The sequence below is a fragment of the Lutra lutra genome, chromosome 14 (assembly GCF_902655055.1).
Source record: "Lutra lutra chromosome 14, mLutLut1.2, whole genome shotgun sequence".
NCBI lineage: Eukaryota > Metazoa > Chordata > Mammalia > Carnivora > Mustelidae > Lutra > Lutra lutra.
The window spans coordinates 46,534,305-46,560,416 of NC_062291.1; the positions used below are offsets into that span (position 1 = coordinate 46,534,305).

Genomic DNA, 26,112 nt, shown 5'->3' on the forward strand with positions numbered 1-26,112 from the left:
AACCCCAAGGAAGAAGGCCAGAGTGAGGTTGATGTTTGCATGCTACTTGGGGCTCATGGGCACCGTGTTTGTGAGTGACGAAGGATCTGAATGAAGCTGGGTACAACTTCCACTGAGAGTTATAGTAATGGGGGACCTCAGGGATATCTCTTAAAGAAGAATTTTGGGAAAAAAAGCTTTTTAGATAGAAATATACAATATTTCATAAACTAGCAGTTTGAGAAAACTTCCCTAATCACTTTTAAATTTTTTTTAAAAAAGATTTTTTTATTTGACAGATAGAGATCACAAGCAGGCAGAGAGGCAGGCAGAGAGAGAGGAGGAAGCAGGCTCCCCGCTGAGCAGAGAGCCCGATGTGGGGCTCAATCCCAGGACCCTGGGACCATGACCCGAGCCGAAGGCAGAGGCCCAACCCACTGAGCCTAAAAGCCGGCTTCTTATGTATTTCAGAAAATACCCATCTAAACACAAATGATACAGCTTAAGAGAATTTTATCTGTTGTATATGCTATCATAAAGGGCAAATTCTAAACCCGAACACATTTCTCTGGCTTATTAGAAAAATAAAATGTGGGGCGCCTTGGTGGCTCAGTGGGTTAAAGCCTCTGCCTTCGGCCCAGGTCGTGATCCCAGGGTCCTGGGATCGAGTCCCGCGTCGGGCTATCTGCTCCTAGGGAGCCTGCTTCATCTTCTCTCTCCCTCTCTCTGCCTGCCTCTCTGCCTACTTGTGATCTCTGTCTGTCAAAAAAAATAAATAAAATCTTTAAAAAAAAAAAGAAAAAGAAAATGATTACATTTAGAAAACTGAGCTGTAAGAAGAGATCTTACATATAATGGGTTCTCAGATTATCTCGGAACAAATTTATGTTAGTGAAATTTTAGATGAGATATAACAGTTTTTAAAAGAAGATCTAGTGGTGGGGGCACCTGGGTGGCTCAGTCGATTAAGTGGCTGCCTTTGGCTTGGGTCGTGATCCCAGGGTCCTGGGATGGAGCCCCACTTCAGGCTCCTTGTTCAGGGGGCAGCCTGCTTCTCCCTCTGCCTGCCGCTCCCCCTGCTTGTGCTTGCTCCCTCCCCCTTTGTGACAAATAAATAAATAAAATCTTAGGAGGGAAGGAAGGAATTAAAGAAAAAGAAAAGGATCTAGCTGCTATCTGTTGCTATAGAGCTTGCTTTCTTACTTTCTTCAGGCCTCTATTAAAACTTGCTTCACTCCAAGAGGCCCTTCCCGACCACCTTATTTAAAAAGCACCTTCCTCATCTCCACTCTCTAGTCCCCTCTACCTTATTTTAATGTTTTACCACTGACTTTACATTATATATATTGTCTACAGTCTTGGGTTCCCCACCTGGAAAGCTAGCACCGTGAGGACAGACTTTATTTTGTTCATTGCTTTAATTCTCAGTACCTAACACAGAAAATGGGCAAGCATGTATTAGGTGCTCAAATACGTGTAAATAAATATCTGAGTATTTCTTGACTAAGGTGTTAAGACAGAAAGGCCATGGTTACTAAAAATTCTGACATGCCTGTAAGTTCTAAACAATTCACCAGCAGTGTCCACGTGTATTACCAAAGGGCTAGAAACTAGAAAGAGGCAGAAGTACCAGGTCCTAAAATGTACTCCAGATAAAAAAAACAAAATAAGTCTGTAAGTAATATTAAGATCAAACATTTCTTTCTTTAAAACAAAAAAATTCTGCTCAAACACCACAATGTGTTTTTAAAACCAATAAAACTGTTACTATGTATCATGCACCTGACTCAGTGGAACCTTGCTAGGCCAGGGACCTAGGCCAGGTCCGGGGCTGGGCACTTCCTAACCAAGCTGAGTCCCCCGAAGCAGCAACTGCTGTGGCCTGCACCTGCTTACCGGGGGACAGGGACATGGCGCTCACGGTTTGAATCAAGCCTGCACAGGACAGTACCTGAGTGTGGCCATAGCTTCAATCTTGGCCTAATATTATCACTGCTACTGGAAGTATTACCATGTGGTGGTAGATCAAGAAATTTAGGTTTTAAAAAGTCTAAACTAACAGGAGCTTAAACAACTTAATAAAACTTGATTTCATTACTTCTCAAGATAAATTCATGAAGGTAGAAAAAATAGTCTGCTATGAAGAGTTAGTATTTATATTACACACAAAGCACTTTTTTCATTGTTCTTTTAGAGCCCATGGAAGTGGTTGCTCAGTTATTTAATTTCCCTTGCTTTCTTTAAAAGAAAATCACCGGGGCGCCTGGGTGGCTCAGTGGGTTAAAGCTTCTGCCTTCAGCTTAGGTCATGATCCCAGGGTCCTGGGATTGAGCCCCACATCGCATCGGGCTCTCTGCTCAGCAGGGAGCCTGTATCCTCATCTCTCTCTCTCTCTCTGCCTGCCTCTCTGCCTACCTGTGATCTCTGTCAAATAAATAAATTAAATCTTTAAAAAAAAGAAAAGAGAAGAAAATCACCTTAGTTTCAGGTATATCACACCAGAGTGACTAGACAAGTCTATACATTATACTGTGCTCACAGTGTAGTTACCACTTTCCTTGCTTTCTTAAGGGAGGGGGAAAGTTATTGTCCCTTATCCAGTGTTTTTAACTAATACCTTTGGTGGGAAACTGAAAACAGCTTGAAAGAGTAACATTCACAAATCTGAGAGCAATCCTATTATTCTAGACACTGATGTTAATTAGAAACTGGACTCCAGCTTGTACAAAACACTGTAAACAAAATGTCTATTTTACTGCATTAGTCCTGGAATGATATGAGTCAGAAACTGTACATGTATAACAAAAAACATGTTTCTGCTTGGACAGAACCCAGGAATTCTTGTTTGTAAAGTAAAAATTTCTTTCCGAGCCACACCCAGTCAGAGCTCAGCTACACGCCAGGGAAGAGCAGCAGTTAGATAAACTACCTTTCACACCAGCCTATTTTGGCAGGCTATGAGCCCCTGAAGGAGTCCAGTGAACTGAGAGGCAGGAGTGGAAGAATCAGGGGGATAAGCCCTGGAGCAGACGAAGGTGGGGGCAGAGGTAGACCCTGGAACCAACACACATGGAACTGCTGGGCTAAAGAAAAAACAGGTTTTCCTTTCAGCTTTCTAATTAATCAGTTGATACACAAATGTTTTGACTTCTGGAAGCTGGCAGACACATTAACACAGGGTTACTTAAACTGTTAGTCTAGGAAAAAACTCTCCAATAGAGCCATAAAAAAATACTCTGTACTGTACCAATACTTGAGACAAAAACAGGCATCGGAACCGAGAGTTCATCCACATCTAAGAGAAAGCTACACTTGCTTTTCTTCTCATGGGACTGGAAACCAAAGGTAATTACTAAAAATATACTGTCACCTAAAAATTCTTACCCACATTCTATTGGATATTAAGAGTATGAGGGCAAAAAAGAAGTCGCTCTTTACTGTGTACAAAGCCAGTCAGTTATGAGATACCAACGCAAGTGGGGTGAGTGAGGGACCAAGCAATGTGACAGACATATACTTGATGTGACACTGACTACCCCAAGTCAGGACAGTCACCACATGTTATGCTTCGAAGTTCTGAAAGGGGGAAAACAGAGCATTCCTGAATGCCTCTGGTATTTCAAGAATACAGAATTTGAAGACAAAGTTGTTCAGTAAAGCGAAATAACAGGTAACACACACACACACACACGAAAACCAGGAAAGCTTAAAATGTTTTAAACCAAAATGAAACAAGGATCTTATGTGCAGTCTGATATCTTCACTTTTTCTAAAACCACACTTTTCCTTCTTTCCTGTGGGATAGGTACTATGGCAGAGAAGGCTAAAGGTGAGTTGGGACAGGCCGGGACTGGATGGGGGCACAAAGATAGAAACTAGAAGGACCCCAAGTTTTATTCCAGGAATTGAGAAAAGCAAATCAAGATTTTTTTCTTTCCTGAAGTCCTACAGCACTACCTGTCAGCCTGTGCTGCCATTAGCACTACTAGGGTTCAGGAGGAGGCTAACCGGGTCTCTGAACACAGCACTGGCAGGCGTCACGTCACGCTGGAGGTGAACACGTGCAGTGAAAAGCAGGAGTCCATGGCTGGCCAAACTAGAACAGGAACTGGGTGATTACACACATCATTAGAAACAGGGTCTAAAAATCAAGGACCACATTCTGAATGGCCCACAGAGTAACTTGAACTTCTAGTTCACCAGAGGAAACTGAAGAAATAGCATCCATGACAAGGTTTATCATCTATCAAACCTGGTGAAGTTGAAGGGTTGGTAACACAGCTTTGAAATCAAACCTTTCATTCTGAAGAGTAATTAACGCTACCATAAAGTTATTTTAGACTAACAGGAATCCAGATGTTTCAAAAGAACATTAATAACAGGCATACATCTGCATGCTACACAACACAGCGTTTCTCTGCCTTTTGACTTAATGACCAAAGAGTCTCATCCTCAAGAGTCTCCTGATCGGTATACAGCACATTTTTCTAGGAGAAACAAAAAACAAAAGCAAAAATTAGCTGAAGTTGCTCTAGTGATGAAGAAACCACGCCAGCTCCTTACTTTGAGAAAAGATTCAGTGAAAACCACAAATGAGTAGCTTCAATTTTTTTCCTTTCGCTAGCTGACTCAAAACCAAAAACAGACAAAAAAGCTCCTAGCAACCGAGCCAACATTGTTTTTTTTTTTTTATGATGAATCATTAACTGAACAGATTCACGAAAACTCAAATGGTTTTAAAAATTACTTGAACTAAGATCTTTTAATAGGGCTTGATTTATTAAAAGTTCCATTTCCAACAGTATTCTATTTCTTTTCAGAGAGATTCTGAAGAGTTCTACCACAAGCACAGAACTCACAGGAAAGCAAAAAGAGCTGAGAATTCATAAAATGCATGCACTAACCCTCTTTCCATTTACTCCTGAGAACACTTCTTTTCTCACTTAATACTAATATCATCTCTAACCTGCAAGAGAATGGCATACCTGAATTACAAATGGAGAGGAGGGCAAGCAGCAGTGAGGAACCACCACAGAAAATATGGGAAGTCTCAGATAAAAATTCATTCGGCACTGCAGAGAGCATTTTGTTCGGTAACAAAGGAAAGTCATACCTTTAACTGCTTTGACAGTGTCCCTGTCTGTGTAAGAAGGCAGGGAAACCCCATTATCAAAATCTTTAAGTGTTTTTGAAGAGACAAACTTCGTAAGTTCTGGGAAACATATGTTTAGCTGATGCTGGAGAAATGAAAAATATTTCATTTCTTCTTTTCATTAACATTTAGAAGTTTCAACACGTATGTACATGTTCATCCAAACTTAAACACGGAAAAAACTGAAATCTCCCCTATCACTATGTAAACCCCGTCTTTTCCTTATGGGTGACCATTCTTAGCGATCTGAGAGAGAGAGAGTGTGCGCATGTATGTGTGTGTGTACATATCCTCCCAAATGATTTCCCTGCATTTAAATACGTACTGTTTATTGAATGTGCAGCTTTGTCTTATACTAAGTATTGAACTTACTGCCCAATAGATGGAGGAAAGATTATGGATTAAGACGGGGGAATCTTGATCACTGGTTTCACAGATTGCTTATTCTGCTAATAGCAGTAAACTTAGTCCCCCCTTCCCACCAAACAGGTCTTGGAAACGATGCCAGGTTAAAAGTGGTGAGTATAAAATCGGACATTTAGGAAAATATAAAGGCAACTTGTTATAAAAAGGTTCAAAGATAAAGGATTGACATTACAGATATCCAGTTTCATATAAATAATTAATAAGTCTAGGTGATACTTGAGATGGATCGTAAGAGCCGGAAGAGGATTAGAGGGAGACAGAAGACAGGGACTAGACAAGCACCACAGGCAGTGACTGTACTTTGCCAGAGTAAGATCAAGAAAATACATATGCCTGTATTTCCAATTGTCCTAAGGATCACTTTATACCCAATTTCCTTTAATTTAAAAAGCCAGCCCTTTTTCCTAATTACACTTTCTGGGTAGCTGATACCACCCCTTTCCCTAACGGTGCCTCAGGCTAGAAACAGAGGCGTTATCTCATTCTCAGTTCCTCTGCTGCCTAGCCTTCTGGGCCCTCCCAGAGTTCTCATTATCCACCCAACAAGCACAAAGGGAAAGCTGTTTCTGCTTGTACACTTCTGACACCAAATGTGTGGGTTTTCCACACCAACAGCCAGTTCTCCAAATCTCTGTGGGCACCAACTGATTGTTGTATACAATTTAACTCAATTCTGACACTGACTACCTGGAGTTAGCACAGACTCCACAGATTAAGGGCTTAGTCCCACAAGACTGGCCTTCATCTTCATCACAAGTATTGCATGCTCAGGGTACCCAGGCTTTTGTCCAACTTGGTAACAAACTGGGGCTCCCATGACTCCCTCCTCAGGTTTGGTAATTTCCTATAATGGCTCACAGAACTCAAGTGAACACTTTACATATGTTCGCTGGTTTATTATAAGGGTCCTGAGTATAGCAGCTTCCATCCCTGTGTCACAGGTGTGCCATCCTCCTGGCACATGGATGAATACCAGAAAGCTCTCAGAATCTAGTCGTTTGGGATTTTTATGAAGGCTTCCTCACGTAGGCATGATGGCTGTTAACTCAATGTCCAACTCCTCTCACCTCCACGGAGAAGGATAAGGGATGGGGCTCAAAGTTCCAAGCTACTCATCATGGCTTCATCTTTCTGGTGGCCAGCTGCCATCCTGACGCTATCCAGGAACCCACCAAGAGTTGCCTCATTAAAACAAAAGATGCTCCTATCACCCAGGAAATTCCAAGGGATTTAGGAGCTCTGTGTCAGGAACTGGAGTCAAGACCAAATATTAGGATAAAAGAGGCTCTCAGCACCTCTATCACTCAGGAAATCACAAGGATTTTAGGAGCTGTGTGTCAGGAACTAGGGACAAAGACCGAAAAAATATTCATTATGCCATGACCCCTGGCTTTCCCCTATTTACACACACACAGGTTGTCCCTATGACCCCATCACATGGTCCTGCCTCTTACCTGGGCTTAATCAGTCACCCCCTCTATTTCTCTTTATCTAAAATCATCTTTCCCCCGTCCAAATCCTATCCAGCCCTCCCTGCTTACAGATCAAGAGGGTCATTCCCTGGTATTTTCTTTTAACTCCTACTGTAGCAACGCACTGTTGAGTGTTCCCAACTGTGTCATTTACTGACTAGTTCTGGGAAAGGAAAATGTAGAAACAGAATACTGAGCAAAAAACAAAAGGAGAATGCCACAGATACCGTAAGAAGATTTGGGATTCTGTTCTATTCTGAGGAAATCAATGAAAAGACATTGAGAAAAAAAAAAAAATCAGCTTTGTTTAGTTAAAGCTTTCTTATGGATAGTTCCCCCAGCGGAAGAGCAGAGTACCTGACAGAGCAAGGATTAAAATGCCTGTAATGAACAGGTGAACTATCAGAAATCCCCAGGAGTTAAGGAATGCTCCTTAATTAAGCATAATGTTTAAAGCTCTTGCCTGCAGGGAAAACGAACACATAATGGAAAAATTGATTTATCTGGAATATAATCTATAGCTCATAATAAACACAGTCCTTATTCAGTAAACCCCCAATACGGGGACTTCCACCCTTGACTACTATTCCCTTGCAGTTTCTCTCATGGTAAAAGGGATTAAAAACAACAAGGAGTCCATGTACATCCTAAGGCTCAAATGTACAAAATACTTTTTTTTTTTTTTAAAGGCCCATGTCCACGTATTTATGACGATGATATATGGCAAAAGGAGTCACACTACTGACAACCTTTATAATTTTCACTTGGGTCGTCTTTCACATTTTTCTCTAGATTTTCTCTAGCCAGAGAAACAGCAATTCATGACAAACTGTAACTTCGGAGTTTTTAAGGAAGAGGCACTCAGAAGAAAGCCTTGTTCAAATGATTCCTTTGAAAACCCTTCAAGATCCATGTTCTAGCATTCTGGTAAGGAAAGGAGCTCTCCTGACTGTCACATTAAACTGTTCCACACTATAGCTCTCCAAACCTTCCAGCGGAAAACTCTCATTCGGAAGTTCTTTCACGGCCGCCTGGAATAAACGGGCCTGTAAAGATTTCAGATACGAGCGAGTTTTATATGCACAGCTGTTGGACTACGCAAGCATTTTCTAGGAAGGGAGGCCTTCTAATAGCTTTCAACACATTTCAAATGATCCAAAGCGTTCGGGAGTCCTGGTCCTGAGGGCATGACATGGTTCTCAGTCACTGCTTAGGATATAACGTCTTTTTTTTTCATGTGAATAGGTCCCAAACAATAATCATTAAGGAGGTGGGTGCTGGAGCCAGAGGATGGGAGCCCGAACCCCAACTCTGCTACTTAAACTGGGTGGGGGTGTAACCTTACTGGAGGAGTCTTCGCTTTTCAGCCCTAGTATCCCTTTTTCAAAGTCGGGGCAACAGTGTGTTCATGAGGTTGTTGCGAAGAATAAAAGCGATGATGCATGAAAAGCTCTTAGCAAAATGCCTGGTGTCCACAGAGAGCTCAACAAATGTGAGCTGTTAGGTCACCCCTTGCTTTGCCAGTTGACCTGTGTGGAGACAGATCTCTCAGGTGCTGCTGCCTTTGGGAAAGGAACTTAAGGTCTGGAGCAGCCTTCTCCCAGGCCGCCACTCGGCCCTTGGTGAAACCTGTCCTGCCTTTAGCCATAGTATTTCATACACCAATGCTTCAGTCTTTTTGATAGTGAGTCATCTACATTAATTTCTGCCTCTGGAAAGGGGAAAACATTGCCTCACTGGGATAGCTAGATCAGTTTTAGGTAAGAACTGTGGACGGAAAATTGTTCAGTTATTTCATGGTAAAGCGCTGGACAGAGTTGGTTCATTTTTGATTTTATAACCGTTATCACTACTTGAGTATCTGAATGATATACAGCTATTTTAACAGGAGTTTCTTGGGTACAGCCATCATGGGCTATTTATGAATCAATGTTCTTAACTGCGGTGATGTAAGAGGTCTGGTGTTTTTTTTTTTGTTTTTTTTTTTTTGTATTATGAAAATCTAGTATTATGCAAAATAAATGGGAAAAAAAGTCCCACAACATCCTGGAAATCCTAAGTCAGGCTACTGCCTAGGAATTCAACAACCCAAAGCTAATTATTTTGGTCTTTATTGGTTCTTGGCAGAACTCTCAGCACCTTTAAACATCACTGGACAAAAACAATTTTCTTAAACAATCTAAATTATTATCAACAGCTGTATGCCACCTAATTTCTTCCCTCTACAAACCAGAAAGTTCATGTTTGATTTTTACTTCTTCTACTTAAAATTTAAACACTGCACTTTTATTGAAGTTTAATATACTGGTACTTGTCCTCTGATTTTTGATGCCCCAATTCCTGCAATGTGTTCTCTGCGTAATGAGTGGGCAGTGTCTTTCCTGCATACCGGCTTTCTACTGCCAGGGCCAGCCACCTACATGGATTCGCCCCAAGTGAGGGGAAGACCGAACCGCCTTCTGATGCATCCCATCTGATGCATTTGTCTCCACCGCATTCCTTAGCTCTTCATTCTCTAGTATATTAGGGTTGGGGGGAGGTCAAGGGCATTTGGCTTCCATGAAATTCAAAGGCCTCTATCATGGCAACCCAGTTCTGGATTTAATTAAAAAGGATTAAAAACAACAGCAGGAGCAGCAGCAACAAAACCCTCAGGGATGAGGTCTAGGGCAAGAACACATTACAAATCACCTGTCTTTTAACAGAATTTTCAGACTGAGTTAAATCCTAAGTTTATCTACAAAGGCTACATTTTCTCTTGTGGGAACAGATGCGGACACACGCTCACACTTCAAGAATATTGAGTGTGAGCATTTATTCAAAGTTATCCATGTTCTGCAGGCTGTCAATCTGGCACAGCAGAAATAAATCAGAAACATTTTTTTTTTTTCCAGTGAAGGCAGAGCATGTGTCATTTTTAAACAGTTATCAGTACTTTCTACACTCTTCCTACAAAGCACCACCATTCACTATGCAGTGGTAACCCAGAGGACTGGCTGAATGATACTACTGGACTCCGAACCTCAGCGGCATCCTGTCTCCCAGGGATAGAACAAAGACTGTCTACCTCCCACTGCTTTTTTGCATTTTGGCTCTTAAAGAACAAGTCCACAGGTTATTATAATTTATACTTTTTGGGGGGGGGGGGGGTACTGATATTTACAGTTTAACAAGAGATTTAGGGTCAGTGTACCAGACTATTCCATTTATAGTCCATCAACTTTATTTTTTTTGCTTTAGTTTTTAAGAGATTTTATTTATTTATTTATTTGACAGACAGAGATCACAAGTAGGCAGAGAGGCAGGCAGAGGGGAGGAAGCAGGCTCCCCGCCAAGCAGAGAGGCCGGATGTGGGGCTCCAATCCCAAGACCCTGGGATCATGACCTGACCAAAGGCAAAGGCTTTAACCCACTGAGCCACCCAGGAACCCCCAACAACTTTATTTAAAATGATGAAAATTTTAGAAAATTCTATGGTAGAAGAAGCAGGAACAGGGAACTTTGGCTTAATAGTTCTAATATGAAGGTAAGAAGGTGGGAAAGAACAACCTAGGAGACAAAGTTAAATTGCTCCTACGTCATTTAATATCAATCTGTACTTCTCCCCCCAAATTGACTTTTATTTATTTTTAAAAAATTTTAAAAGACTTGAGAAAGCACGCAAGAGCAGGGGGAGGGGCAGAGGGAGAGAGAGAATTCAAAACAGATGCAAAACCTCTGAGTGCAAAGTCCCATGCTAGGGATCCCAAGACTTCCATGACTGAAAAGAAGAGTCAGCTGCTTAACTGACTGAGCCACCCAGGTGCCCCCCAAAACTGATTTTTAAATGATAAACTTCTTTCTAAAAAGGTACTGCACTGGTCTCAGAACTGGTTGCAGAACCATGGGCCAAAAGAATATAGAATTTATTCTGAGAAAGTTAACAGAAACAATCACTGATAATGTTTTCAAACATGTAAGAAACTATGAAAAAGTCTTCTCAAAGCAGAAATTCCCACAATATTCATCTTTGTTGAAAATATTAAGGCTGCTCTTGAAATTTCCCTTCAGAGTCTACAGCATACTCTACTGCAAATGCTTAATACATGTAAAATCTGATGACTTCAGTTAAATATGCTTTGCGGGAAAATGAGCAAAAAAACCAAAATGTATTATTAAATATTTACTTGGAATAAAGTACACATCAGCCACCCCCAGGTCTTCAAACCACCTGTTCCCCTTACACAGATTATAATTAGGTTGTTACTTTGCTTCAACCTTGAAAATTGTATTTCAGAAAACTCAGGTAGAAGGTCACTCTTCAGGGAAGATTAGCTGCAGAACACTGAGGGTTATGAAAAAGATGAACAGCAGACAAGGCTGTGTGTGTGTGAGCGTGTGTGCACGCAAGAACACTGGTAGAGAAGGCAGCTGAGGTGGTGAGAGAAAAGTGTGTTTAAAAGAGAAAGATTTACTTAAGCCACAGGGATTATTCAACGCATCCTTGGAAATTTCAATCACCTAATATATTTTGTAAGACCAGAGTGCAACCATGAAGGTCAATAACCTTTTTGTAAGTTAAAAAAAAAAAAAAAAAAAGCTTTAAATGTTTAATTGGAAACAAAACTACTCAAAATAGGGTGCTCATCGAATATACATTCTCTGCAGTCAGATTGAAGTAATAAATGGGAAGAAAGATCCTGGAGTGTTACAAAAAGCAAAGCATGCACGTCCACATTACCCAAATTTTGCTGATCAACGATTTAGCACACCATGCATTAAGTAAAGCACACCAAAATATTTTTAAGGCCTTTCATAGCTATATAATCCTGCCCAATCAATCCTATTATCTCCTTGAAGTCTTTGAAATTCCTTAAGATAAAACATTTACCACTTTATAGAGGCTAATTTTCATGTTATGTTATCTTGCAATGCCTGCTTAACTAATTATTAGCTGCAATTCAGTTTCTCTCTGGAGTTAATAGCACTTTCAGTACATGCCTTCTGGTAAATGGGGTAAATTGGACAGAATTGTTTCTTACACTCCGGTACAAGCAAATGCTACAATAGCAGAGCCTTAATATGGCTGATGTGGTTTGTTGCTAGGTTCAGTATTTTCGCATTAAAACTGCTGTGGCAACAAGAGGAGGAGGACTGACACACCATGGTAAATTTTAGTTGCTTTAGAGAGTTTGTAGAGTTGTGATATATAAAGATAGGAGAGGACTCGGAATATAAAGAACTTCAAGGAAACGAAATCAGACCCTGAAGAAAAATATCTATAATGGTTTACTTGCTTATCTTTTAAGTGACTGGAATATACTGCCAAGAGGACAGTAATATAAACTAGATGGCCACTTTAAAGAAACATAGCAACTTAAAATTTGCTAACTTCTCTTCCTCCAACATCCTTGTTTGCTTTTCTTGGGAGCCTAAACTTGTATTCTTGGTTTAGAGAGTAAGGGAGTGGTAGGAAGAAGGAAGGTGATGTAGGAGACTAACTTTTATGTAATTTGGAAGTGCAAAGGGAAATTAAAGGTCAAAGTGGTTCAAATATTAGTTTGAGAAGAGCAACGAGAGCTAGAGGGTATTAAGCTCTAAAGGTCCGTCCTAGAAGAGGGTGGCGTCAATGCAAATTTAACAGGTAAATCATTAAACAGGTTCAGACAACCTTTGTTCCCAGTTTGGAAATGCCAGCAGAGCTCCAATTTTTCCAGAAGAGAGATTTCTAAAAACTATCCTTAGAAGTCAGCTCGTATACTGAATACTGTACCAGGCTCATGGAGAGAACTGGTCCAGCCCGACACCCTCTCTGTGCTTATTTGCCAAGCAATCTCCAGCAAGACTTCAACTCCCTGGGTCCTTTACTCAACATCTTTTTTTTTTTTTTCCCAAATAGAAAAAAAGTGGTTGTGCCCTTTTTCTAGGTTATGCTTAAGCACTTTTAGAAGATGTACTGTGCCATGTACAGGGGAAAAATTTTTTTAAGTTTATATTTGCTCGAAGGAAGCCAAATCTCAAAAATGTAAGCGCAGAAGAAAAAAAAAATTAAGTACAGGATAACTTGGGACTACCAAATTGTAACCGATTCAACTCCTTTCTTCAGTACTTTATCTTTTCCCCAAGCTCAAATCTGGTGCTAGCCAGGACCAGTACACACCCCCAGGGCTATTTCATTCCATTGGCTGGCGGGCGGTCCTGCATTCTACACCCTTTAGATTTACTGTCAGCGCGCCCGGTGTTTGTTTGTCGGAGATGTTACGTCGCTCTTGCATTACTTTTTTTTCTTTTCTTTCTTTCTTTTTCTTTGGTGTGTGCAAAACATAAGTGTCAGGTCAGAAAAATGACGTGATTTAAAAGACCAATGTGTAATTAGTAAAATCATTTGGTTAGCAAAACTGTCTAGATTTCAAACGTAAAAGGCAATTCACTTTGTAAGTTTCTGTAGCATTTGCCACTGGTGTAAAAATGAGTGGAGGAAAAAAACCCGGAAATAATTATTTCATAGTTCGTGATCGAGTGAGTCATAGAAGCTCACAAAAACTTGCAAAGGCACAGTCAGATGGGCCAGGCATTCCCATTTCTAGAAGTGCATTTCGTCAGGACCCACCCTAGGTGTCACCTACGCTAGGACCGAAGGAAGAGCCGTGCAGCATCTATTCTGCATGCAACATCCACAGGCAGGGGCCGGGGATGATGGGTCACGGGGCAGAAGATGGGATCACTACGTGGCGGTTTCGGGAGGAAAAATCACTGTCCGCGCGAACCTGACACATCCGCGGCTGGGGCTGGGGCGAGGGTGGGTGGGGGCCAGTGCCCATCCCGGCAGGGCAGGACGGCGAGGGAGGGCGCGAGGGGCTAGGCCGGCGCTCACCTCCCTTGCAGGGCGTGCGGTGCTGGCTGTGCTGGGCCCGGTAGCCTTCGATGACCTCCCAGGAGCCGTCGTCGCGCCGGATGGGGAAGGAAAGGCTCAGCACATGGTTGCAGGGCTTGATGATCCGCAGGATGCCGCGCACCCGGTTCCGCTTCTGCTCCTCGCTCTCCCGGGTCTTGAGGTCCTCCACCAACTTGTCCTCCACGATGCTGGCGCCGCGGTCGAAGAAGCCCTCCACCATCTTGAAGAAGTTAGGGTCATCCTCGCGGTCGGCCGCCGCCTCGCTGTAGTGTCGCCGGGTGGGCGGCGCGAGCCCCGGCTGCGGGGCGGCGGCGGCGGGCTGCCCGCGGGCCCGGCCCAGCAGCGCGGCCGAGTCGGCCGCCGCGGAGACTAAGGCGGCGGGCCCCGCGCGGCACAGCAGCAGCGCTTCGCCCAGGCAGCGGTACATGGCGGCGGGGCGGAGGCCGCGGAGCGGAGGCACTCGCAGAGGCCGGGAACGGAGGGAGGGAGAAAGGGCCCGGCGCCCGCTGCTCTTTTAAGCTGCAGTTTCCTGCCCCCTGGGCTGTCCCCTCCCCTCCGGCCCCCGCCGCCTAACGGGGAGGACGGACTTTGGGGGCCGCGGGCGCAAGTCGCTTGTGAATGGCAGGGCTTCGCCGGGGGGGGGGGGGGGGGGGGGCGGTGCGCGCCGCCCAGGGAGCCGGGCCTCCGTCTCTGCCGCGGCCTCGCCCGGCCTCCCAGGCGGCGGCGCGTGCCTGCAGGGGCGCTCGGGGGCGCGCTGACGCGGGAGGGCTCAGTGCGCATGCTCGCGCCGGCCGGGGAGGGAGGGGCGAAGCCTCCCAGGACTGGCCGGATCTACAGGGAGGCGGTGTCTCAGGTCTGTGCGCGCCCCCGACCTCGATCTGGGGAGGGGGCCAGTGTGGGGAGGGGGTCAGCTCGGGAAGGGGGCTTGCGGCGGGAGGAGCTTTCCCCTCCCCCCGTAGGGGCGCTGAGAGGCGGATCCCCGGGCCCCGCAGCAGTGAAGGTGGTGCGGTCTGGCGGCTGGCCAGGCCGCGTGAGTCACTGGTGTTCCTTGTTTCCGCCTGCACGCCCTCGGGTGGGGTGGCGGCCCAGCACCCCGCCGGCCCGTCGTCTTGGGTCCCTACGGGGCGCGGGGCCGAGCGAGGGGCGCCGAGACCGTGAAGCGGCGGTTGAAGGCGCGTGTGTGGGCTTGGCTCTGCCTTCGGGGAATGAAGCACGGAAATGTCATCCGGAGGTGGCTTGCAGGAACTGGAAGGGAGAAAGCGTGGGAGCTGGGGAATCCCTTGTCCACTGGCCTTAATAAAAAAATGAAGTTTTAAATTTTACCCCATGCAACCACTCATCAATGTCAAAATAATAGTTATCGTGAGTCATTGCAGTTTTCTAAGATTTACTGACCGTGCTTCCCCTCTTTAGAAATACGGTCTAAAAACAAAGACACTCTAGAAATGCAATAATAAGACTCCAGCATATTCTCCGTAATATAGGTATTAAGTGGCCCAGAGTAGGCTTTGTAAACGTCTAAGTTTCATGAGGGTTAATTTTATACTTGCACATACTTGAGGAATGCTAAAGTCATACGCTCCTACGGGTAGGGTAGGCACCTGTTTCATTCTAATGACTCAGTGCTTAAGAAAAGGTACCGAAGGCCTCATTCCCAGCTTTACTAGTCCCGGTGTACCTTGTTGGTTTTAAAATGGCACCTTTTTGACTTGCAAAACTACTTTACTTCCTGACATTCACTTTATTCATCTCTTAGAACATGGAAGAGAATGTTCTTAATTCTTACAATATACTGCAAAGTATGAAGTGGTAACGTAAATTAAATTACATTCATCTATCTCAGTGTACTCTCAAAGCAAAGAAGATGCAGATTATATTTTATCTTATTTGCTAGATAAATGTATCATTATTTATATTTGTGTGTTTTTCACTGAAAAATATTCTTTAAACTGAATCCTGAATTTGTCTTGTTGGTAAAAAAAAATTAAGGTACCAAATTTCCTTTTCACTTGATGGTATTATCATTTTACATTGCAAAAAACAAACAAACAAAAAAAACCATGAAAACCAAACCCCAGATACCAAAATTTTAGAATAAAGTGAATTAGCATCCAGAAACATGTGGACATTTTTTCCCTTGAGATTAAATTCTTTGGTATGTTTTGAAGAAAGTGGTTTCAAAGCTTAGTTTTATTGCCCCGATTATCTCTTTTGTGATAACCATAGCTTTCAGAAAAATCAATGTTTAACTTTGCTTCTTCCCAAGTTTTATTCATCTAAATTCAAAAGTTGGAAAGCCTATGGAAGTAGTGAGGAAGTCATCTGTAACTGAGTCTCCTATCTATAAATGACTTACAAAAGGGCTCCGTAAGAACCCAAAAAGTAGATGCTTTTATTTTTTAAATCCTCATTATGTTTTAAAATTACATATAAGTTGTAAAAAAATTTCAGATGGTACAGGTAATTTTTTTTTAAGTTTTTACTTACTCATTTGACAGAGAAAAAACAAGCGCAGGGGAGGGGCAGAGGGAGAAGCCTACTCCCAGCTGAGCTGGGAGCCCCATGTGGGGCTTGATCCCAGGACCCTGAGATGATGACCTGAGCCAAAGGCAGCTGATTAACCAACTGAGCCACCCAGGCACCCCTAAATGTTATCGATAAGTTTAGGGAGTGAAAATTTCCAAACACTACTCTTCTTCCCCCCATTTAGTAAGTAAACGGAGTATTTCTTTTTTTAAACTATTATAATTCCTGGTTTGATGGAAGAGGGAACTAAAGCTCACAGAGACCAAGGACATTGTTGATGGTCGCCCAGCTGGTAAACAGCAGGCTGAGATTCAAGCCCGTGTATTCGACCCCAAAGTTATTCTATTGCTGCTATCCCAAGAAATATGTTAAGTATTGTTGCATTTAGTTTAAACTTTTGTGATGTAAGGTATAGTGAGTTTCAGCTTCACACTGATGATTTAGTTTATTTTAATTGCCAGTACAGTTAGCATAGTGTTCTATTACTTTCAGGTGTACCATATAGTGACTCAACAATTCTATATGTAACATTGATGATTGCTTTATAAAAGATACAGTTATTTTGCAAATTAAAGTTTAAATTTATGAGTAATTTCCATTTCAAAAGGAAGCCAGAATTTAACTGAAGGGAATTTTGGTCATTTGATGATATTCAACAAAGACAGATCAGTTTTCTGGCTTTGACATTTATGAGTTTTCCTTAGCTGTTTTAAAATTCCAGGTCATTTCTCTTTGATCCATTGCATGCTTTTATGTTTTCAAGTGCTTTTAAAAATATTACAGAAGAAGAATTTTAGGATTTAGAAAGACATAGCATACAAATAAAAGAACCTCATAGTCTTTAAAAAAAAAATGATTTGGAAAAGTAATACATACTTCCTGCCTTGTGTGTTTATATTTGTCTTTGCTGGATGTTTTGTTTAGATGGAATGATACGTGGTCTTTTGTGACTGGCTTCTTTCACTTAGGATAATGTTGTAAGGATTCATTTATGTTATAGCATGGATCAGTATTTCATTTCTTTTCATGGCTAAATAGTATTTGTTGTATGACTGTCTCATTTTTTAATCCATTTATCGTGGACATTTGGGTTATTTTCACTTTTTGGCTGTTGTGAATAATGCTTTTATGAACATTCTTGTACAAGTTTTTGTGTGGAAACATGTTTTCAGTCCTCTTGGGTATATACCTAGGAATGGAATTGCTGTTTAACCTTTTGAAAAAAAAAAATAACGTTTTTTAATCTTGAGAAACTGACAAACTGTTTTCCACAGAGCTGCACCGTTTTAATTCTTATTAGCAGCATATGAGGGATACAATTTCTCTGCATCCTCTGCAACACATGTTATTTTCTGGGGTGCAACGGTAGCTCATTTTGGTTTTGATTTGCATTTTTTTCCTTGGTGGCTAATGATGCTGAATATCTTTTCATGTGCTCATTGGCCGTTTGTCTATCTTTTCTTGGAGAAATGTCTATTCATTTCCTTTTCCTATTTTTTTAAGAAAGATTTTATTTCTTTATTTATTTGAGAGCAAGCGAGTGAGAGGAGGAGCAGAGGGAGAGGAGCAAGCAGATTGCACCATGAGCCAGATATAGGACTCGATCTCATGAGACCGCCACCCACTCCCCCCCTCTCCACCAGCCCCGAGATCATGACCTGAGCTGAAATCAAGAGTTCGATGCTTAACTGACTGAGCCACCCAGGTGCCCCTCCTTTTCCCATTTCTAAGTTGGATTATTTCTCCTCTTCATTGTTGGGTTGTTACAGTTCTTTATATACTCTAGTCACAAATCCCTTATCAGATACATGATTTGGAAGTGTTTTCTACTATTCTGTTGTTGTTTGTTCACTTCTTTGATGGTGTCTTTTGAAGCACAAAAATTCTAAAATTTGGTGTCCAGTTTATTAATGTTTTCTTTTGTTGCTTGTGCTTTTGGTACCATGTCTAAGAAACCATTGTCTAACTGGAGGTCATGAAGATTTACACCTATGTTTTCTTCTAAGATTGTTAGCTTTTACATTTAGGTCTTTTTGTATTTAGTTCTTTTATGTTTTAGGTTTCAAAATGGATTTTGAGTTGATTTTTGTATATGGAATGAGGAAGGAATCTACTTTCATTCTTCTGCCTGTGAATATCCATTTGTTCAAAAGTCTATTTCTTTCCCCATTTAATTGTCTTCATACCCTTTCAAACATTAATTGACCTAAATGTGAGGATTTGTTTTTGGACTCTTGAGTTCTTCTCCACTTGCTCACATATCTCTCTTTATGCTAGTACCACACTATTTTGATTACTGTAACTTTGTAGTAGATTTTGAAATTGGAAAGTGTGAGTCCTCAAACTTTGTTCTTTTTCAAGTTTGTTTGGTTTTCAGAGTCCCTTGACTATTAAAATGAATTTCAGGGTCAAGTGGTTAATTGCTGCACAGATTCTGGCTGGGATTTTTATTGGGATTGGGTTGAATCAGTTTGGGGAGCGCCATTTTAATGATATCACATCTCCGACTCATGAGCATGAAATGTTTTTTTCAGTTGTTTAGGTCTTTAAAAATTGCTCTCAGCCCTGTTGTCTTTTCAGAGTAGAAGTTCTGTACTTCTGGGCACCTGGGTGGCTCAGTGGGTTGGGCCTCTGCCTTTGGCTTGGGTTGTGATCTTAGGGTCCTGGGATCGAGCCCTGCATCAGGCTCTCTGCTCAGTGGGGAGCCTGTTTCCCCCTCATCTCTCTCTGCCTGCCTCTCTGCCTACTTGTGATCTCTCTGCCAAATAAATAAATAAAATCTTTGAAAAAAAAAAGTTCTGTATTTCTTTCATTAGGTTTATTACTGGGGGGTGCTTGATTGGCTCAGTCCGTTAAGCATCCGACTCTCGGTTTTAGCTGAGGTCATGATCACAGGTCATGATCTCAGGGTGGTGAGATGGAGACTGTGTTGGGCTCTGCACTCAGAAGGGAGTCTGCTTGGGATTCTCCCTCTCTCCCTCTGCCCCTCCTTGCCCTACTCATGTGTGCACAGTTTCTCTTTCTCTCTCAAATAAATAAACAGATCTTTAAAAGAAGTTTATTACTGAAACTTTTATTCTTTTTGATGCTATTATAATTGGAATTCTTTCCTTAACTTCCTTTTTAAGTTCTTCTTTTCACCTTACAGAAATAGAATTGATTATTGTATATTGATATCATGTGTTTTAACCTTATGGAACTCATTTATTAGTTTTCATGATTATTTTGGTGGGTTCCTTAGGATTTTCTGTACACAAGATCATCTGCAAAGGGAGATGGTTTTACTTCTTCCTTTCCAATAGATGTATTTTATTTTACTGGCTAATTGCTCATTTTTTTTGTTATTATGCCATATTTCATTGTATGCGTCTGCTATAATTATTTTTGCTACTCCCTCAATGGACACATAAATTGCTTCTAATACCTTGAAGTTACAGCCGTGCTACAGTGAATAATCTATTACATAGAACATCAGTTTTCAGTTTTTCATTTCAGGATGACTTTGCCTTCTCAAGTATAAGTAGTGAATTTGAACTTAGGAAGAATTTAACAGTGGTCAGAATTTTGTTTTCCTTTAAAGTTGTTTAGTTCTCATTTGACATAATTTATTACTCTCTGTAGACAAGCCAGATATTTAACTTCTTAAACAAGGGCTCCTAAATGAGGAACTAAGAATCTTGGTATTTCTTTTATTAGGTCACCATTTTTCTCATTTGAATAGTTTTTTTTAAACAGGTTTTATTTTATTTTATTTTTGCTTGCTTATTTTTAAAGATTTTATTTATTTGAGAGAGAGACACAGATAGTGACAGAGATAGTGAGAGAGAGCACAAAGCAGGGAGGAGAGGGAGAAGCAGGCTCCCACTGAGCAGGCACCCCGATGTGGGGCACGATCCCAGCACCCTGGGATCATGACCCAAGCTGAAGGCAGATGCTCAGCTGATGGAGCCACCCAGGCGCCCCTTAATAGATTTTATTTGTGACAATATTTTATTTATTTATTTTTAAGTTGACTCCATGCCCATTGTGGGGCTTGAACTCATGACTCAGAGACCAAGCGTTGCCTGCTCTACTGACTGAGCCAGCCAGGCATCCCTATGTTTCAATCGGTTTTAGTTCACAAGTGCTTATTAGTACTTCATTAATCAGCCAGTTGAGTGTGGGGAGAGAAGAGAACCTTATACTAAGGGAACACCATATGCAAAAGCCTGAAGGTAAATGAGACCATGATTTGAGAGTGTAGGGTAGCATACACTTTGGTTAAAGGAATTTGATCATAATGGTTCGGTTTAAACAGAAATTTGGTTGAGAGTTGCCTGGGTGGCTCAATCAGTTAAGCATCTGGCTCTTGATTTCGGTTTAGGCCATGATCTCAGGGTTGAGGGATCAGGCCTGCATTGGGTTCTGTCTCGGCAGGGAGTCTGCTTGGGATTCTCTCTCTCCCTCACCCTCTCCCCCACCCTCAAATAAATAAATAAATTAAAAACAGAACCCAAAACCAAACAATAGTTTGGTTGAAAAATGAATATCCCCTAGTTCCCTTTTTTTCCTCCCAGCATTGGTAATTTGGGTGTATCATGGATTATTTTTCAAGCCTTTGTGCTGTAATTTTCAGGAAAATTTTTTCTAATACTTTAGTGTTTCTCATGGATTTTCAGAAAAGTTGTAATTTTCATCTTTTGTCCCCTTTAGTGAGCATGTTTTTTTAGTAAGTAAAAGACAAACTATATCCAAGAAAAGAACCTGGAATTTTTAGGATTTCTAGTGTTTTTTCTTTTAATCTTGATTTTTTTTAAAAGATTTTATTTATTTTTTTGAAAGACAGAGATCACAAGTAGGCAGAGAGGCAGGCAGAGAGAGAGGAAGGGAAGCAGGCTCCCTGCTGAGCAGAGAGCCTGATACAGAGCTTGATCCCAGGACTTTGGGATCATGACCTGAGCCAAAAGCAGAAGCTTTAACCCACTGAGCCACCCAGGCACCCCGATCACTTGTGATCTTAATATGAGATTGAAATTTGAATAATAAGAAAGTGTAAGCTAAAAATTGAGGCATATTTGTGTGCTGGAGAAGCAAAAAGTACCTTCACATTCACCATGGAAAAGTTGTGAAGAAACTAACTTTATCCTGAAGTGCAGATGTGAGTGTAGTGACATTGAGTCTGCTCTTGGTAGAAAAGAAAAACATGAATGAGCCAGGATGGATCAAGGCATAGACACTGGTCATGGCTGGCATCAGCTAAGTAGCAGTGGTCTAACTCCAAGATAGTGAAGGGAACAGGTACTTGCTAGCTGTATTGGTTGGGATGTTTTGGCCCTTAAGCAACAACATCCAAATAAAAGTGGCTTTAGTCCAAGAGACTAAAGGTGCAAACTAAATGAGATTAATTATTATATAACAAGAAGCCTGGAGGCAGGGCTATTCCTGTTATTGGTAAAGGGCTCAGAGATACTCTCAGGGAACCCAGAGCTTTTCTCAGTATGACATTCAGCAAGTTGGTGGTATCTTTCCTCTTGGTCAGAAGATTGCTACATCAGTTCCAGGGGTCACAGCCAGGCACAACTAAGTGCTATGTGGGAGAACAGCAGTTTCCTCCCATATGCGTTCCTTTGTTGGTAAAGAAAACCTTTTCAAAGGCCTGTCGGCCAGCTTCAGCTCTTTTAGGTGGGCCTTAGTAGCTAGGAACAGGTTCCATGCTGTGCCCTCACTGTGGAGGAGGCAGGAAGGAGAACTTTCTGACGCTCTGAACTTCTAAAATACAGATAGGCACTGCCAGTGAGGAAGAAAGAGCAGGAGGAATAATTGTGAAGTTGGCAACCAGCAGTGTTTGCTGTATTTGCCACAGAAAATAACTGACCTGCTCTGTGCTCTCTCTCTCATTTTTTTTTTTTTTAAAGATTTTATTTGTCAGAGAGAGAGAGAGAGAGAAAACACAAGCAGTGGGGGCTGGAAGCAGAGGGAAAAGCAGGCTTCAGGGAGCCAGATATGGGGCTCAATCCCAGGAGCCTGGGGTCATGACCTGAGCTGAAGGCAGATGCTTAGCTGACTGAGCCACCCAGGCGCCCCGCTATGTGCTCTCTTATTGTGATAATGTATTCTCTTAGAAAATAAGCACAGTTTGAAAGGGGGGAAACATTCTTAAATATACCTCTGGGAATTATGCTGTGGTTTCATGTTCTCTACATTGAGAAATCTAGAACCCAGTTCCCTTTGAGAACTCTCATTATGTTTCATGTTTTCTACTTTGAGACATTTGCTAAGTCTAGTTCCCTTTGAGATTTTATGTAATGATCGTAGTTTTAGAATATGTCTCTTGGCTGGGAGGAGGGGGGCACTGACAGCTTATAAGGCAATATCTTCATGCTGCAGTGTTTATCACCAGTCAGGAGAACAGAATGGAAACAGAAAACACATCCTCAGTTTCTGGGGGAAAGTCTGGGAGTTATAAAGAAATATCAAATGCTCAAATGATTTCTTTTTTTTTTTTTTTTAAAGATTTTATTTATTTATTTGAGAGAGAGACAGTGAGAGAGAGCATGAGCTAGGAGAAGGTCAGAGAGAGAAGCAGACTCCCGCGAGGCCGGGAGCCCGATGCGGGACTCGATCCTGAGACTCCAGGATCATGACCTGAGCCGAAGGCAGTCGTCCAACCAACTGAGCCACCCAGGCATCCCATGATTTCAATGGATCTTCAGATTAAGCTGCTACCAGCAACTTACTGGCAGTGGTATAAGACACAGGCAAGTGAGTTACATCTACAGGAGGGGTCATCTGTTTGGTCTTTCTGTTGAAATTAGAAGTTCTTGTGTTTGTGCTAAGGACAAGCGTGACAGTGTCACTGGAGTCTCTGTGTTCTATAGTACACACTGTCAGAAGCACAGTTGGGGGTAAGACTCCTTTTTTTGAGAGAGTGCAAGAAAGAGCATGTGTGTGTGAACGGGGTTGGGGAGAGGGGCAGAGGCAGAGAGAGCATCCCAAGCAGGCTCCTCATGACCCTGAGATCCCAGCCCCTGAATCAAGTGTCTGATGCAATTGACTGAGCCACCCAGGTGCCCTGAGGTGAGACTACTTTGAAGATCCACAGGGCAGATACGTAAAATGGCCCTTTACATATATTTGCCCTCCACAGTTTTCTTGCCAAGGATGTCATCTTTATAATTGTATTCCTGGAGGGCCATCTAGAACCAATGAAACACAGAGAGATTCATCTTAGATTCTAGAATCACCAGCCATCCACAGTGGAAGTTCCGATCAGCTATGAAAAAAAAATGAGGTATCAATGAAGAGCTGTTCGTCCGTGGGAATGTCTATTACGGGGAGAAAAGAGGTGTCAGGACTTCCAGCTTCCAGGGAAGCTGTGACAAGAGGCTCAAATTAAAGCAAGTATGAATCCCGACCTTCATATGTTTTTTTCTAGGTCAGATATAAAATGGAATTATTTTTGAATAACAATTTTTTGGTATTTTTAAACAAGTATTGTAAAGAATGATAGACTTTGAAGGTCTTCTGTAATTTCATATTCTGTCTTGCCTTTTTCATTATACAATACAAACACCAAAAAAAAAAAAGTGAAGAATACATTAGAGAAGCAAACACAATTGGCTTTAAATTAACTAGAAAAAACTTAAATGGGAAAAAAAAAGTAAAAAACCTGAGCCCTGAGAAATTCCAGTTCCTTGCCTCTTATGGTTTTTATTTTAACGTTTTCTTAGAGAAAAATGAAAAAGTGTGTGAATAAGAACAATAGCCTGCCTATCAGCCTGGAATGACTGTGCATTTTCAACTATAGGTGTTCCTTGCTGACCCATCTCTTGCTGTCTGAACTCAGAAGCAGAACAGATGGGACAACAAAGGATGCTTAAATTTATTCCTAACTTATTTCTGCAGACTCATGTTATTTCTAGTCCAAATCCCTGCTTTTCCGTATTGGTTCTCATTATGGAACACCTATGCTTTCCTAATTTTTCTCTATAGCCATCAGTTAAAACTGGAAAAAAATGACTTCGAATTTTATTTTATTTTTAGAGAGAGAGAGAGAGATAGAGAGCTCAACTGAGGAGGGGGAAGGAACAAAGGGAAAAAAGGGGGAGAGAATTTTTTTTTTTTTTCATTTTATTTGCTTATTTGACAGAGATAGAGAGCACAAGCAGTCAGAGGGAGAGGGAGAAGCAGGCTCTCTGCTGAGCAGGGAGCCCTGCACAGGGCTTGATCCCAGGATCCCTGGATCAAGACCTGAGCCAAAGGCAGCAGCTTAACCAACTGAGCCACCTAGGTGCCCTGAGGGGGAGAGAAATCTTTTTTTTTTTTTTTTACGATTTATTTATTTATTTATTTGACAGACTGAGAGAGATCACAAGTAGGCAGAGAGGCAGGCGGGCGGGGCGGGGGGGGGTGGGGAGTAGGCTCCCTGCTGAGCAGAGAGCCCGATGTGGGGCTTGATCCCAGGACTCTGGAAAAAAATGACTTTGAATTTTATTTTATTTTTAGAGAGAGAGAGAGATAGAGAGCTCAACTGAGGCAGCGGCTTTAACCCACTGAGCCACCCAGGCGCCCCTAGGGGGAGAGAAAGTCTTAAACAGGCTCCACACCCAGCACTGAGCTGGGGCTCAGGGCTTGATCTCATTACCCTGAGATCATGATCTGAGCTGAATTCAGGAGTCAGATGCCCATGTGACTCAGCCACCCGTTTGAATTTTAGAGTAGGATAAGACCTGAAAAATCTGAAATATGAAAGAAAAATGCTTAAAAATATGTATCTAGGCTCATAGAAGCACTCCATGATGTATTTACGATACTAAAAGTTGAAAAAAACAATGACTAGATGTGTTCAATTTGTCCACTTTTAAAATTTTTATTTTGAAATAGTTTTATTTATAATAATTTGTTTTGACATAACTTTTCTTTAGAAAGAATTTTAGATATATAGAAGAGGTGTAAAGATACTACAGAGTTCCCTTCACCCATCTTTAACTATGATAACATCTTACATAGCTGCAATACATTTATCAAAATTAAGAAATTACTATTGGTACAGGGAGATTTTTAACTGTCATTTCAGCCAAATTGTTGTGTTGACCAACATGCTTTTTGCTGAGTTACCTGGAGCTCTACTGTTGATCTTAATCACAATCTATGCTCCCAGCTCTTTTGGACTGTCATGTTTTGTACCCTGTGACCTTCATCTCTTGTTCCTCAGGCTACAGATGACTGACTGCCTTTTGGGCAAGTACCCAGCCATGTCCAGTCTAAATGCTGGCCAGAAACCCATGATGTGACTTGGTCAGAAAAATGGCTTTCCAAGTTTAGTTTTATTTCTAATGCATGTGTCTTTTTATAATATCCTTCTCTCTACTTTCAGAACTGGTCGAAATGTCTTCTTTTTAAACCAAAAAAGCCTGATCAGAATAGTCAGTGTTAGGTAACTGTGTCGTACTTCACTGTGGCCAGAGAGAGTGTTTATGTGGGTCTGCTGGGGAGGGAGGGAGAGACAGAAGAAATGGCAAGAGATGAGGTGGGGCAGCTCACCTGATAGCTGGTCTTTTCAGTGGACCAGTTTAATGGCTTTACCAGTATCCTCTATTGGTTGGTTATTATTTGCAATTTTTGAATCTAGAGATGGACATCTTTGCAGGTTCTAGAACATTTGCAACTATTACCTCTTCTGTCTATCTACTACTACTACTATC

General features: G+C 41.8%; 2 protein-coding genes across 3 annotated transcripts in view; one reads left to right on the forward strand and one right to left on the reverse strand.

The window, feature by feature from the left end:
• Window positions 1–14,541, reverse strand: part of GLUD1 (glutamate dehydrogenase 1) — a 36,901-nt gene extending 22,360 nt beyond the window's left edge. Inside the window, exon 1 of the mRNA XM_047703603.1 lies at window positions 13,883–14,541. Coding sequence (XP_047559559.1) covers window positions 13,883–14,330 — 448 coding nt within the window. The 5' untranslated portion in view covers window positions 14,331–14,541. The remainder of the gene's footprint in view (window positions 1–13,882) is intronic.
• Window positions 14,542–14,652: 111 nt separating this feature from the next.
• Window positions 14,653–26,112, forward strand: part of SHLD2 (shieldin complex subunit 2) — a 94,450-nt gene continuing 82,990 nt past the window's right edge. Inside the window, exon 1 of one of the 2 annotated variants that reach the window (XM_047703600.1) lies at window positions 14,653–14,756. The gene's annotated coding sequence lies outside the window, so the exon portion shown is untranslated. Of the gene's footprint in view, window positions 14,757–23,582; window positions 23,810–26,112 lie in introns of those variants that run through there. The other variant, XM_047703601.1, reaches the window with a different exon arrangement.